Here is a 12,282-nt window from a genome sequence, read left to right as displayed (position 1 = left end):
GCTGTCTCCCTCAGAAAAAAATCCCCCTCCCCTGTCCCGCCCCTACATCTTGGGGAAAGGGAAATTAAAAAAAAGCTGACTGAACTATACACACATGAACCTTTTTTAAACGAACAAGCTCAATTATCTAGCAGCGTGGCAGACAGGATCTAGGTCTGAACAGTTTCTATGCTGTTGGATCCTGAAGTTCCTGATTCACTAGGTGGCAAGAATGGGCAACATCTCGTCCTCCTTACTGACAATTAACACCCAAGCCACCCAGGGCTGTGTCCTCATCCCTCTCTTCTTCCTCTCATCTGATTTGAATTCTCAAACCTGTGCTGTGCTTTGCTATATCACCAACTGGTACAGGAACTACAGCAATCCCGAGCAGAAACCTTTGCAGAGGGTACATCACTATCAGCCCCCAATCCTCCGCTGCCTTAGGAAGGTCAACAGGATAATGAAGAACCTTATAGCTGCTAAGTGGCAGGAGGTACAGAAGCTGGTGTAGTTTCTTTCTCCAGGCCGTCAAGTGATCCATCCTCACTATGGATCTCTATAGACAATCCACCCCACCTTTATCACATACAATCTCAATCAGCATAAAAAAATAAATAAAACTCAGTAAAGGTCAGCTATTCCACTGGACAATTTGTAGTCCTCCTGGTCTCAGTGACAGGATATTTTTTTTACCATTGGAACTGTTCGTAGTACTGTGGTAGTATTTCAGGATGAATGGACCAATAGAAATCCTCCAACATTTGTTTTTACATTGACTTACATTGAATGTTAAGATTTTTTGCATATTTGGAGGGTTTTTATTTTTATTGGTAATTTTTTAATGCAATGGTTATTTAGATGTGAGTACATATAGACCAGTTGTTGTACAGAAAAGGTGGAATTTAATGTGAAGTTAAAGATAAAATGTTAAAGCTATTAAAAAAAATGAGGAGATCAAAGTGAATTCCCAGATGTTTATGCAATTTAAAATTCCTGGCCGAACGCATTGCTTAGATCCTGAAAAGAGGGCAGGTGTCACGCCCGCGCCGCCGCGCCCGCCGCAAAGGCGGTCCCGGGCCGCGGCTCACAGGAGAAGATGAACTATTTGTTACTGAACCATGTCGGGTTTATTCGAAGGAAGGACTTTTATGTTGAAATGGACTTTTGGGTTGACCCTCGTCGCCATTTTGGTTTCTGGTTTTGTTTGTCATGTGACTGTTCATTGTCTGGTTAATGTGTTACACCTGTGGGCTGGTGTATTTAAGTAGGGCTAGGGGCAGCTGCTGGTTGCTGAGGATTACCCTTAGTGCACCACATGCACCCAGGTTATTCAGTTAATGGTAGAGCCTCAGTATTCACTGGTCTGGTCTGTAGAGTGCATCCTTGTACAAGAGGACTCTCTCTCTACCTAGCTAGCTTAGCAGCTAGTTTGTCACAGTTTTGTTTAGTTCTTCCTTATCCCTGGTAATTGGTGCTGCATGTCTGTTTTGTTTATGGTTTATTGTTATCAATAAGCTCCTCGCTTAGGTCCATCCCCTGCGAGTGTTCTCCTGTCATTGTCAGACTGAGTGGATCATGACAGCAGGTTGGGAAAAAGAGGATGTCTGGTCACTCTTTGTCTCTCAGTTTAGTTTACATCATGACAGTGAGCACTCATAACTCTCCAAAAACATCTAGCCAACCACTTCAATGTCTCTTAGCTCACAAAATGTCACAACATAAGAATGATTAACTACTATTTGGTATTTTCTGACTGATGTTATGAGTATAATGTCATCCTTGTAATAATGTTTGAGAGCCTACCTTGCTATATTACTTGCTATGTTAATACAAATAGCATAGGAGGGATAGAGTGCTGAAGGGGGGTTCTCCCAGGGTACCCTACAAGCTAGAAGCACCACTGGGGACAACATAGGAGGAGAAGGTGGTGGGAGGGACATCAAAATTCTACTTGGTAATGGCTTACAGCTTACAGTTTCTGGGAGCTACTCTTGCTTGTGAAATATGGTTACTACGTTCATCAACTGTGTGGGTGCACCACCCACAGCTTAGTGTACCATGTATTCTTAGTGTGACAGTGGGCTCCAAACCTTGAAGTCTGTGCAAATAGGGTTATTCCTCTGAATTTACATACACCAATGAGTCATTAACACCACCTACCAATACTGAGTGGGTCCCCCTTGTGCTCTGATCTGAATACTAGAGGCATGGACTTCACAAGACCTCTGAAGGTGTCCTGTTGTATCTGGCATATCCTTTAGCTACAGGGATTATATCTCTGCCACTCTGAACTGAAATAATTGAACATGAAAACTATGACAATGATAAGGAGGTTTTGAAAATTAAATATTGAGGAATTGAATGAAATAATACAGAAGTAAAAGCCCATATGACCTAGAAATGTTCATAAAATAAATGGGATTGTTTTGATATAACGTGCATACGTGTTATATGCATTATGCCATATGTTTGTTCCTCAAACATTAAAGAGAAATTTTGTAAAAATTAACCAGATATGCAAGAAAATAGGTTGCACAAGGGACTTCACATTATGCTATTTTCACACTTCACCACAGAAGGAATGCTCTTGAGATGAATAGACAAATGAGAAGTTTAGAGGTTATGTTCAAAGGTCAAAGTTTTATATATCGCATTTAAAGGTTAAAGTTTTATATGTTGATATTTATACACATTAATGCTTTAATAGCAGAATTGCAATTTTGAATTTAATTACATATCAGACATATAAAAATACATCACTTTCTAAGAATGATTTTCTAATTGTAAAAACATGCAGATAACAAAATACATTTATAATACAATAAACAATCATTTCTATATAAATAAAGCAGTACACTTGACAGGATCGGCCAACGATCACTTTCAAACTATGATTATAGACTGCCTTGACATTATAGACAGTCTTACCATCTGTGGAGTTAAACACAGTTCTGTGTTTTAACAATGTATATCTGTCAAGGACATTTTTTATTTTTTTGATTGATATGAATGAAACATACAGATCATCCAACTGTCCACTAAATGCTTATGTAAAGCATATACTTTAACTATGTAGGACCAATTGGGCCCACTACAGAGAAGAATCATGTATCAATCACATGATATTAGAATACATAAATATATGTGGTAAATAGTGAAACATTACTGGTATCATGGTCATTATGGTTATAAATATGCTTTTTGCAAATGCAAAATAAAAATAAATAAATAAATAAAAATAAAAGGTTCACAAAGACTGGTGCACATAAATCAACTGAGGGTCCTATTGCAAATGTAGAATATAGTAATGAAAGGTGATTGTAAAATTGTCGTGCCAGCCCTGTTCTGTCATGTCTGCCTCTGTTTTGTGTTGCCATGTGCTCCCAAACACAACTCTGTTTGTGTCTTGTCAGTTCTAGCCCCTCCCGGTAATTAGTGTCTCCACCTGTGCCTCCTCTGTAGCCATGCCCCCTTGTTAGTCCCAGATGTTCCTCATGACTCCCTTGTTAGTCTCTGTATAAGTACCCCTTTATTTCAGTCATCCCTTGTCTGGTCCTGTGCATGTTTATGTTTGTTTTATGGTTTGTTGACTTGGCCCATTTCTGCATGATTCTCTTATTGTTTTATTTGGTAATTCTAGTGTTTGTTTTGTTTTATTTTCATTTATTAATACATATCCTGTGTGTACGCCTGCCTCTGTCTTTGACCTATACAAACCATGGAAGAAGACCAGATCCAAAAATGGAAGTAGGAGGTGATACCTGGGCCAGATATGCAATAAGGCGACCCCCCTCCCTGGTCTGCCTGTCGGGTATGTGTGGGAGGTTTAGGAGACCTCCACTACCCACAGTAATGTAAGAGTCAGTGCAGGAGATGTACTGGAGTCTTTTCCTCACCAGATAATTCTCCTTTTGAGAGCAGTAAGATAAGTGGGGGGTGTTGCAGAATGGTACTCTTGGCCTCAAGTCTCAGGACTGGAGAGGTGAGGCTAACTGGGTGCATGTCTTGAGGAAGGATTGGTTCCTTCATGGGACATTATGGACTTCCTCATGACTGTGCTCCTTGAACCAGAAGAGTTTATCCCGGCTCCAGTGTCTGCGCCCAAGGTCCAGACTCCAGTGTCTACGCCCAGGCCTCCGGCCTCTGTTCCTGTCTCTGCGGCCCCACCCACCTCTGTTCCTGTCCAGGCAGTTGCATCTGCGCCAACTACCAGGCCAGCTGCCCCTGGTTCTGTCCTGGCTGTGGTATCCGCACCTGCTACAGGGCAAGCAGTGCCAGCTGCCCCTGTTTCTAGCTCTGTTCAGGCAGTGGCATCTGTGACTGCCCCAAAGCAAGCAGTGCCCACCGCTTCTGTTCCTGTGAAAGCGGGGCTCCTGCAGAATAAATCTTAATGGGTGTGGTATGAGAAGAGGAACTGTACTTCTTGATCTTGAATTCTTCATTTCAAAGAACTCTGAGAACTAAACACAGGATTGTATTCTCAGCATTAATTGTGGAACTGAAAAACATTTGCATGTTTTCCATCTGTTTGAACAAGACCACATGTTGACCATCCAAAAATTAAAAGTTGAGAGTTTATGAAATTGAAACTCGAGAAAGTGTATATTCTAGAGTGGTGGATGCACATTTTGAGAGAGAATGGGTATCACTAGCCTACTAGTGGAAAGAAATAATGCAGAATACTTTGGACCTTATCTTATCTTTGACATTATCTGAGTGTTCAAAAGGTACTCCAGTGAAAACACAAGGATGAGTTTCACAAATGTTTCATAATGCTAAGTACTTTGTTAACGAATTCATTAATTAACAAGCATTTCTCAGAAAACCTCTGTAGCTTAAGCACTACCTTATGTCAGCATCGCTGACAAATCAAAACAAGTTTTGAAAAATCATTCTTCTGTTTTATAGTTCATATTTCCTGGAAGTAACTCCAAAATAGTATTTTTCTTCCTCTTTATTAAAAAAGAAACTCTATGCATGCCCATCTTTATTTTTAAACAGATATTAAACATGAACTTATACTTCTCTTTTCATTTCATTCAAACTCTCAAACTCAAATTATGTCAGGTTTTCTTTAAAAATTATTGTATTGTTCCTAAAAAAGTATGGACCAGTTGTTCTGCATTTATGGAAAACTTGAAACACTGATAATTGCTTAATTCTATAACTATATTTCTTGACAGTTCAAACAAGACTGGTCTTTATGTACACTGTTAAACATATACGATCATTGAGAAACATTTGGAGGTTCTTCAGTTTGAAACTGTGGAGCAACTTCTTGAGGTGCATTGAGGAACCTTCAAGAAAAAGTTTTTTTTTTTAGAAGAAAATGGTTCCTTGAAGGTTCCTCAAGGTTCCTCCACAGTTTTAAACTGAAGAACTTCAAGTTTCTCAAGGATCTTATACATTTAATAGTGAATACAGTGCCTATAAAATCATTCACTCCTTTTGATTTATCCCTATTTTATTGCTTTTATAAATAAAAAGGTTACTTCAACAAATCATTCAAATGTAAAATAAGTGATTGCATAAATATTCTTAAGTGAATGACCTAATTCAACAGAGCTCCAGGCAGTTGGAGCTAGTGTTCTTTCAATTAGTACTAGAATGGATGTATAATCATATCATAAAAAATCAGAATCAATATTTCTTATTCTAAAATGGAGATCAGTGAACGTGTCTCAAGAGATCATAGTATAAAGACATCTGTCTGGAAGGCCCAGTCACTGGTTAATCAGTATTCCTGAATAGAAATGCACCATGAAGACCATAGGACACCCCATGCAACTCTGAGAAAAGCTGTGAATGATGTAGAATTCAATCAAGAGTCTATGACATGCAGAGTCTTTGTTACCTCCTTCACTATTCTCCTTGATGCTCAGTCACTCAGTTTGTGAGGACGGCATGCTCTTGTGTACCATTTCTTTAAGTAAGCTTCAGGGGATGTTCAGTGAGTTTTTTCTATTTGTCTCCTGACTTGTACTCTTTAATACATTATTGCGTGGCGTGGAGTATCCTTTCATTTTCTAGTTGAGTTTTTATCCAAAAATACTGATTAACCAGTGACTGTTTAACTGCACTCTATTAATAAAAAAAAACGCTAGACACTGTACGTCTTCGCTCTCTAGCTGCCCATTTTAGAATTCTCTTTCTCAATTCATTTTTAATTTGTTAGGCTAAGTCTTTCTAAGTCTATAATCTTTCTGTTTGACCAGAAGCTTGGTAAACTTGGCAAGCATATTTTGGAACCCATGCCACTTAGCACTGGATCACTGCTAGGCCGTTTTTACCTTTGTTTTACCCTTTGATTTGAATATCTATAACATACAATTACTGACCATAAAACCACAAAACCAAAAAAAAAACACACACTACATTCCATCTATTGCCATGCAGTCTGTCATACAGTAGAGTTCGCTGAAATAAAGTGACTTGCCCTTGATTTATATTATATATATATAATCATATATATATATATATATATATATATATATATATATATATATATATATATTGTTTCACAGTTACAATAACTCAGCAGTCGTAAGTGTTTTTTATTTTTAGGCAGCAACATTTTATGTATTTGTCAATGCGTCCACAGAACACAAAAGCCATCAAAGATAAGGCCAAATAATGCCACTGGACACACCCAATTAGTAATCTGTTCCTTGTACTGTATTTATTGATCACATTCCTTCAAATCATAGAGGAAATTCATATGAGAACAGTAATGCATATTTTAAGAATGTAAGAAAAGTAGTTTATTAGAAAAATCTTAAAAAAAAAAAAGTTAACTAGACTTTAGTCTATAGTTTTTAGTGTCAGTTATATTATACATTATATAAAATGACTTCAGATTTTGAATAAAAGTAAAATACTGAATAAAAAATAAAAATAACAACAATGAATATTAGAATAATGAAAAAAAGGTTATGAAAAATTGGATTGTAAATCTTGACATTATTTCAACAACAGTGGTTTGTTGTGAGAGAAAATCATTGATTATAGAATTAAAAGAAAATCTCATCAATAAATCTCACATCATGCATGACATGGTTAGGATTATGTATATGTATTACAGTTTAACAGAATATATTTTACACTTCTTGTTTACTACTCACATACTTACACTCAGGTTGATTATTCATCTTTAGAATTTACCTTTAAAATCACCCTGTGTTTTCTCTACCTCTAGTGCCAGGCTGTAAGTTTGGATGATGACATTAGAAACATGATATCACTTTCTAATTTAACAAACACAGACCAGGCTGTTCCTAGATTTCTCAGAAAGAAACACCTCTCTACATAAATGCCTCTGACAGGCTATGGATTACACACACTGGATTAAAATATGAAAAGAAAGTTTTGTACAGACTATTAAAGAATGGATCAGGACCCTTACACTATAACAGCAAAGTCTCATGAGAGATCTCATGATGTCGACTCCCATCTTCATTCATTCCAATATGCATTGGGATTGCCTTTGCAGTCCTACAGAGATATGAAAAGAAAGTATTCATAATTTGTAGACTATTAAAATCATGCCCTTCAATTGTGTAAACAAGGTTAATTAATAACAGTCTAATATGTTCAACTATATATTAAACATTAAGAATAAGAATAAATATAATAAAAAGTTTAATCTAAAGATAAAATTAGACAATCCAGTATATGTGCCCACCAACATGCTTAAAAATGCAACTGAATGCAGGCCACTTTCCTGAGTTATGTGCTTAATCAGTAATTAAGCATAATAATCAATAATTATTTGGAAAGTAGGAAACATACCTTAACATTTTGTGAGGTAAATACAGTTCATTTATTCTCGATTATGTAATATATAGAAATGTCACTTACACTTTGAAGTATGTGTTGTGGTAGCTGAGACTGAGAAACCACCCGGATGTCTGACAGAACACTGAACACTGTGATTGACAGCCTGAACAACTCCTTCCCGTTTCAGTGTGATTTGATATTTGCCATCATCAATATATGTGTTTTCCACACGGTCATATATTCCCTCTTTTCCTTCTATCCCACTTAGAGTCAGAGTAGGTGTTCTGTATGGACAGGTGTGGTATGTGATGCACTGAACAGTGATGGTGTCCCCAATATTGATACCTCCAATAATTTGAATGCTGGGACGTTGTGCTGATTCTGGAATAATGAACATTAGCACGGCATCAATAAAAAATACATAATCACTAAGATTCTGATAATAATATGGTTCTATTGTTGACTTACTTTCTACATGAATTTCAGTGGTAACATCAAAGAATCTGTAAGTGCTCTTTTCAACATTTTCTGGGTCTACCCACGGATATACTTTCTCTCCATGGTGGGACATGTCAAGGGCATCAATCAGCAGACTGCAGTCTCTATAGGATGGGCTCCGGTATAAACTGGTTTTTCCTCTGAATTTTTCAATCACTGATCTAGGGTCCCAGTTATCATACACTAGAGGATATCCATGACTGACAAATTGATACCACACCACTCGATTAGGGTTCACAGGTGGTTGCGATGAGTAGTCAAATGAACATGGGATTACCAAGCAGGAACTTTGAAGTCCTCGAATGCTCTTTGGCAGTCTTACTAACCATCCTGAGGAATCACAAGACTGGTTGCCTGTGCACCAAAAATAGAAAACATTTGTACCCAGGTAATCCATAAGAGTCAACCAAAAGTACTCAATAAACTGCTGTTATGATTTTTACCAGAACTTCAGTAGAAGAATAAAATCAGTGGTGAGTAAATAATGCATTTCCATTTCCACATGAAGTGAGCAGTCAGGAAGCAGTACAGGTGCTCACCAACATAATAAAATAAAAAAAATAAATATGAAAGGAAACTATTAATGACTAAAATATAACTGAACACAAACATATTTCCTTAGAAATTAGCTTAAACAGAAGTAAAAGTATTATCATTTGATAAAATAGGAATGTTTATATTAAATAGAACTAATAACCAAGCACCTCGATGCAAAATATAATACACAACAAGTGTGCAGCATAAATAAATGACAATAGCCACTGAGGAATAGGTAAGTATATCCTTTAAGAAGGGTTCTTACTCACATTTTACATTTAAAGTAATTTTTACGATTTGAACATTTCCTTTTATTTCTGTTTGGCAGATCCTTTCTTTCCCGTGGTCGCTGGCCTTTGCAGTGAACTTTAATGTTGATCTAGCTTCCAGTTTTTTTTCGATTACATTTACAGATGTGGTGGCAGGAAAATGTTCACCATTCCAAGTGATATTAGGTCGATCCTGAGGGCATGTGTATCTTTACAGAGCAAATAATTTCTCTTTCCACTCCCTCCAGAAACTCTGTGTTGGAATCAGGGGTGATCCGGGCTGAATAAATGAGACCTATGGATAAAGTTATATGTGTTAGGAAGCAAATGAGAAAACACACCTTAACGGATCTTGCTGTTCAAAGATAAATGCAGTTAATTTTTCATCTATTAGTAATGCCAAATATAGAAATGTCACTTACACTTTGCAGTATGTGTTCTGGTAGCTGTGGCTGAACAGCCACCATAATGTATGACAGAACACTGAACTCTCTGACTGACAGCCCGAACAACTCCATCCCGTTTCAGTGTGATTTGATATTTGCCATCACCGATATGTGTATTTTCCACACGGTCATTTATTCCTTCTATCCCACTCAGAGTCAGAGTAGGTTTATTGTATGGACAGGTGTGGTATGTGCTGCACTGAACAGAGATGGTGTCCCCAATATTGATACCTCCAATAATTTGTAAGCTGGGATCTTGTACTGAATCTGGAATAATGAACATTAGCACTGTATCAATAAAAAATACATAATCACTAAGATTCTGATAAAACATTGTGGAGGAAAAAAAACACTTACGTTCTACATGAATTTCAGTGGTAACATCAAAGAATCTGTAAGTGCTTCTTCCAACATTTTCTGGGTCTACCCACGGATAAATTTGCTCTCCATGGTGGGACATGTCAAGGTCCTTAATCAGCAGACTGCAGTCTTTATAGGATGGGTTCCCATATAAACTGGTTTTTCCTCTGAACTTTGGAATCACTGATCTAGGGTCCCAGTTATCATACACTAGAGGATATCCACGACTGACATATTGATACCACACCACTCGATGAGGGTTCACAGGTGGATCTGATGAGTAGTCAAATGAACATGGTATAACCAAGCAGGAACCTTGAAGTCCTCGAATGCTCCTTGGCATTTTTACTAACCATCCTGAGGAATCACAAGACTGGTTGCCTGTACACCAAAAATAGAAAACATTTGTACCCAGGTAATCCATAAGAGTCAACCAAAAGTCCTCAATAAACTGCTGTTATGATTTCTACCAGGACTTCAGTAGAAGAATAAAATCAGTAGTGAGTAAACTTAAAAAAGAATTTGTTAGGAAGCATTTGAGAAAAGACACCTTAACGGATCTTGCTGTTCAAATATAAATGCAGTTCATTTTTCATCTATTAGAAATGTCAAAAATAGAAATGTCACTTACACTTTGCAGTATGTGTTCTGGTAGCTGTGGCTGAACGGCCACCAGGATGTTTGACAGAACACTGAACTCTCTGACTGACAGCCCGAACAACTCCATCCCGTTTCAGTGTGATTTGATATTTGCCATCACCGATATGTGTATTTTCCACACGGTCATTTATTCCCTCTTTTCTTTCTATCCCACTCAGAGTCAGAGTAGGTGTTCTGTATGGACAGGTGTGGTATGTGCTGCACTGAACAGAGATGGTGTCCCCAATATTGATACCTCCAATAATTTGTAAGCTGGGATCTTGTACTGAATCTGGAATAATGAACATTAGCACTGCATCAATAAAAATACTACGATTCTGATAAAACATTGTGGAAGAAAAGTAAAACACTTACGTTCTACATGAATTACAGTGGTAACATCAAAGAATTCATAAGTGCGCCATCCAACATTTTCTGGGTCTACCCACGGATAAACTTTCTCTCCATGGTGGGACATGTCAAGGTCCTTAATCAGCAGACTGCAGTCTCTATGGGATGGGTTTCCATATAAACTGGTTTTTCCTCTGAACTTTGGAATCACTGATCTAGGGTCCCAGTTATCATACACTAGAGGATATCCACGACTGACATATTGATACCACACCACTCGATGAGGGTTCACAGGTGGATCTGATGTGTAGTCGAATGAACATGGTATAACCAAGCAGGAACCTTGAAGTCCTCGAATGCTCCTTGGCATTTTTACTAACCATGTCCAGGTACCACTAAACAGGATGCCTGCGTGGCAAAAAGGTAATCATTTGCACCATTTTTGCACCGTAAATTCCCAGAAAATGAAAAGTCTATAAGATTTACATATAAGACTCTGTAAGAAAATGAGTCAGCCATGAAAAACAAAAGGGAAGGTAGAGAGCCACATTGCTGAAATGTTAAAGGCCTATGTAAACCGGATGGGATTTAAAAGCTAGACAGAGTAATGGATGGTTAAATGGATAGATGAATAGCAATTATAAAAATATTTTACAAATTATACAAATATAATAGTCACCTTTAATTAGGCAAATCCTAAGATTATCATATCTGATTTTATACAGAGCATAAATATTATACAATAAATAAAAATAAAGGAATCTCACTGCACCTTGAAAAATCACATGCAGCAGCAGAAGTCTTGCCATGTTCTCCAATGCAGAACAACCGATCTTCCGACTACAAGGGAGATGTTTCATTTATTTTTATGTTATATATATTTTTATTCATATGAACAAATGTACTATATTGAATTTTACATTATATTACAATTGCACTGTAATAAAAGCACTGGTGACTACATATTTCACATGTGCATTTTTTCATTTATTTAGTTAAAATTTCAATAACATTCAACCACTTAACTCTCTAAGGCTTATTACACACAAAGGCATATTACTCAGTAACTACAGGAAATATTTGGTAATAGAAGTTTGTAATAACACTTTAGACCAACCGGCAGAACACAGGCTTTTTATAGGTGTTAAAAAAGCTGCAGATCTAATATACAACACCATTACCACTGGAATCTACACTCTCCATATTGAAGGATTGTAAAGGGTTGCTCATTTTGATCAAACAATAGCTTCATTTAAAATATCTTACCTTCCTCCCAAGAGAATTAGTCAATCTCAAACAGCAACTTGCATCACAACGGTGAGCCTTTTTACTGCTTACACAGGATTCTCTTCAAATTGTGGTATTTAATTAAGAAGTAAAAGAAAGATGAACCCCACCCTGCACAGAGACAGAAAACAACCCCC

General features: G+C 37.2%; 1 protein-coding gene across 1 annotated transcript; it reads right to left on the bottom strand.

The window, feature by feature from the left end:
- Positions 1-6,806: 6,806 nt before the first annotated feature.
- Positions 6,807-12,276, bottom strand: LOC140565614 (uncharacterized). The gene is made up of 10 exons (XM_072691631.1): positions 12,125-12,276; positions 11,631-11,698; positions 10,883-11,266; positions 10,500-10,799; positions 9,866-10,249; positions 9,485-9,775; positions 9,063-9,357; positions 8,227-8,610; positions 7,840-8,139; positions 6,807-7,473 (listed from the first exon to the last, which is right to left on the bottom strand). The coding sequence occupies exons 2-7, from the start codon at positions 11,665-11,667 to the stop codon at positions 9,245-9,247; spliced, it is 1,509 nt and encodes a 502-aa protein (XP_072547732.1). The 5' UTR covers positions 11,668-11,698; positions 12,125-12,276; the 3' UTR covers positions 6,807-7,473; positions 7,840-8,139; positions 8,227-8,610; positions 9,063-9,244.
- Between the last annotated feature and the right edge of the window lie 6 nt (positions 12,277-12,282).

The sequence above is a fragment of the Salminus brasiliensis genome, chromosome 11 (assembly GCF_030463535.1).
Source record: "Salminus brasiliensis chromosome 11, fSalBra1.hap2, whole genome shotgun sequence".
Lineage (NCBI taxonomy): Eukaryota > Metazoa > Chordata > Actinopteri > Characiformes > Bryconidae > Salminus > Salminus brasiliensis.
The sequence above is the reverse complement of the archived record's forward strand: the minus strand, read 5'-3'. Positions and strand labels throughout refer to the sequence as shown.

Bases quoted from the DNA above. Each gene is read 5' to 3' on its own strand.
- LOC140565614 (XM_072691631.1), bottom strand. From the start codon at position 11,667: ATGGCAAGACTTCTGCTGCTGCATGTGATTTTTCAAG. The intron at 11,267-11,630 runs GTGCAGTGAGAT...TTTGCCACGCAG, and splicing joins GCTGCATGTGATTTTTCAAG to GCATCCTGTTTAGTGGTACC. The intron at 10,800-10,882 runs GTAAGTGTTTTA...TCATTATTCCAG, and splicing joins CACTGTAATTCATGTAGAAC to ATTCAGTACAAGATCCCAGC.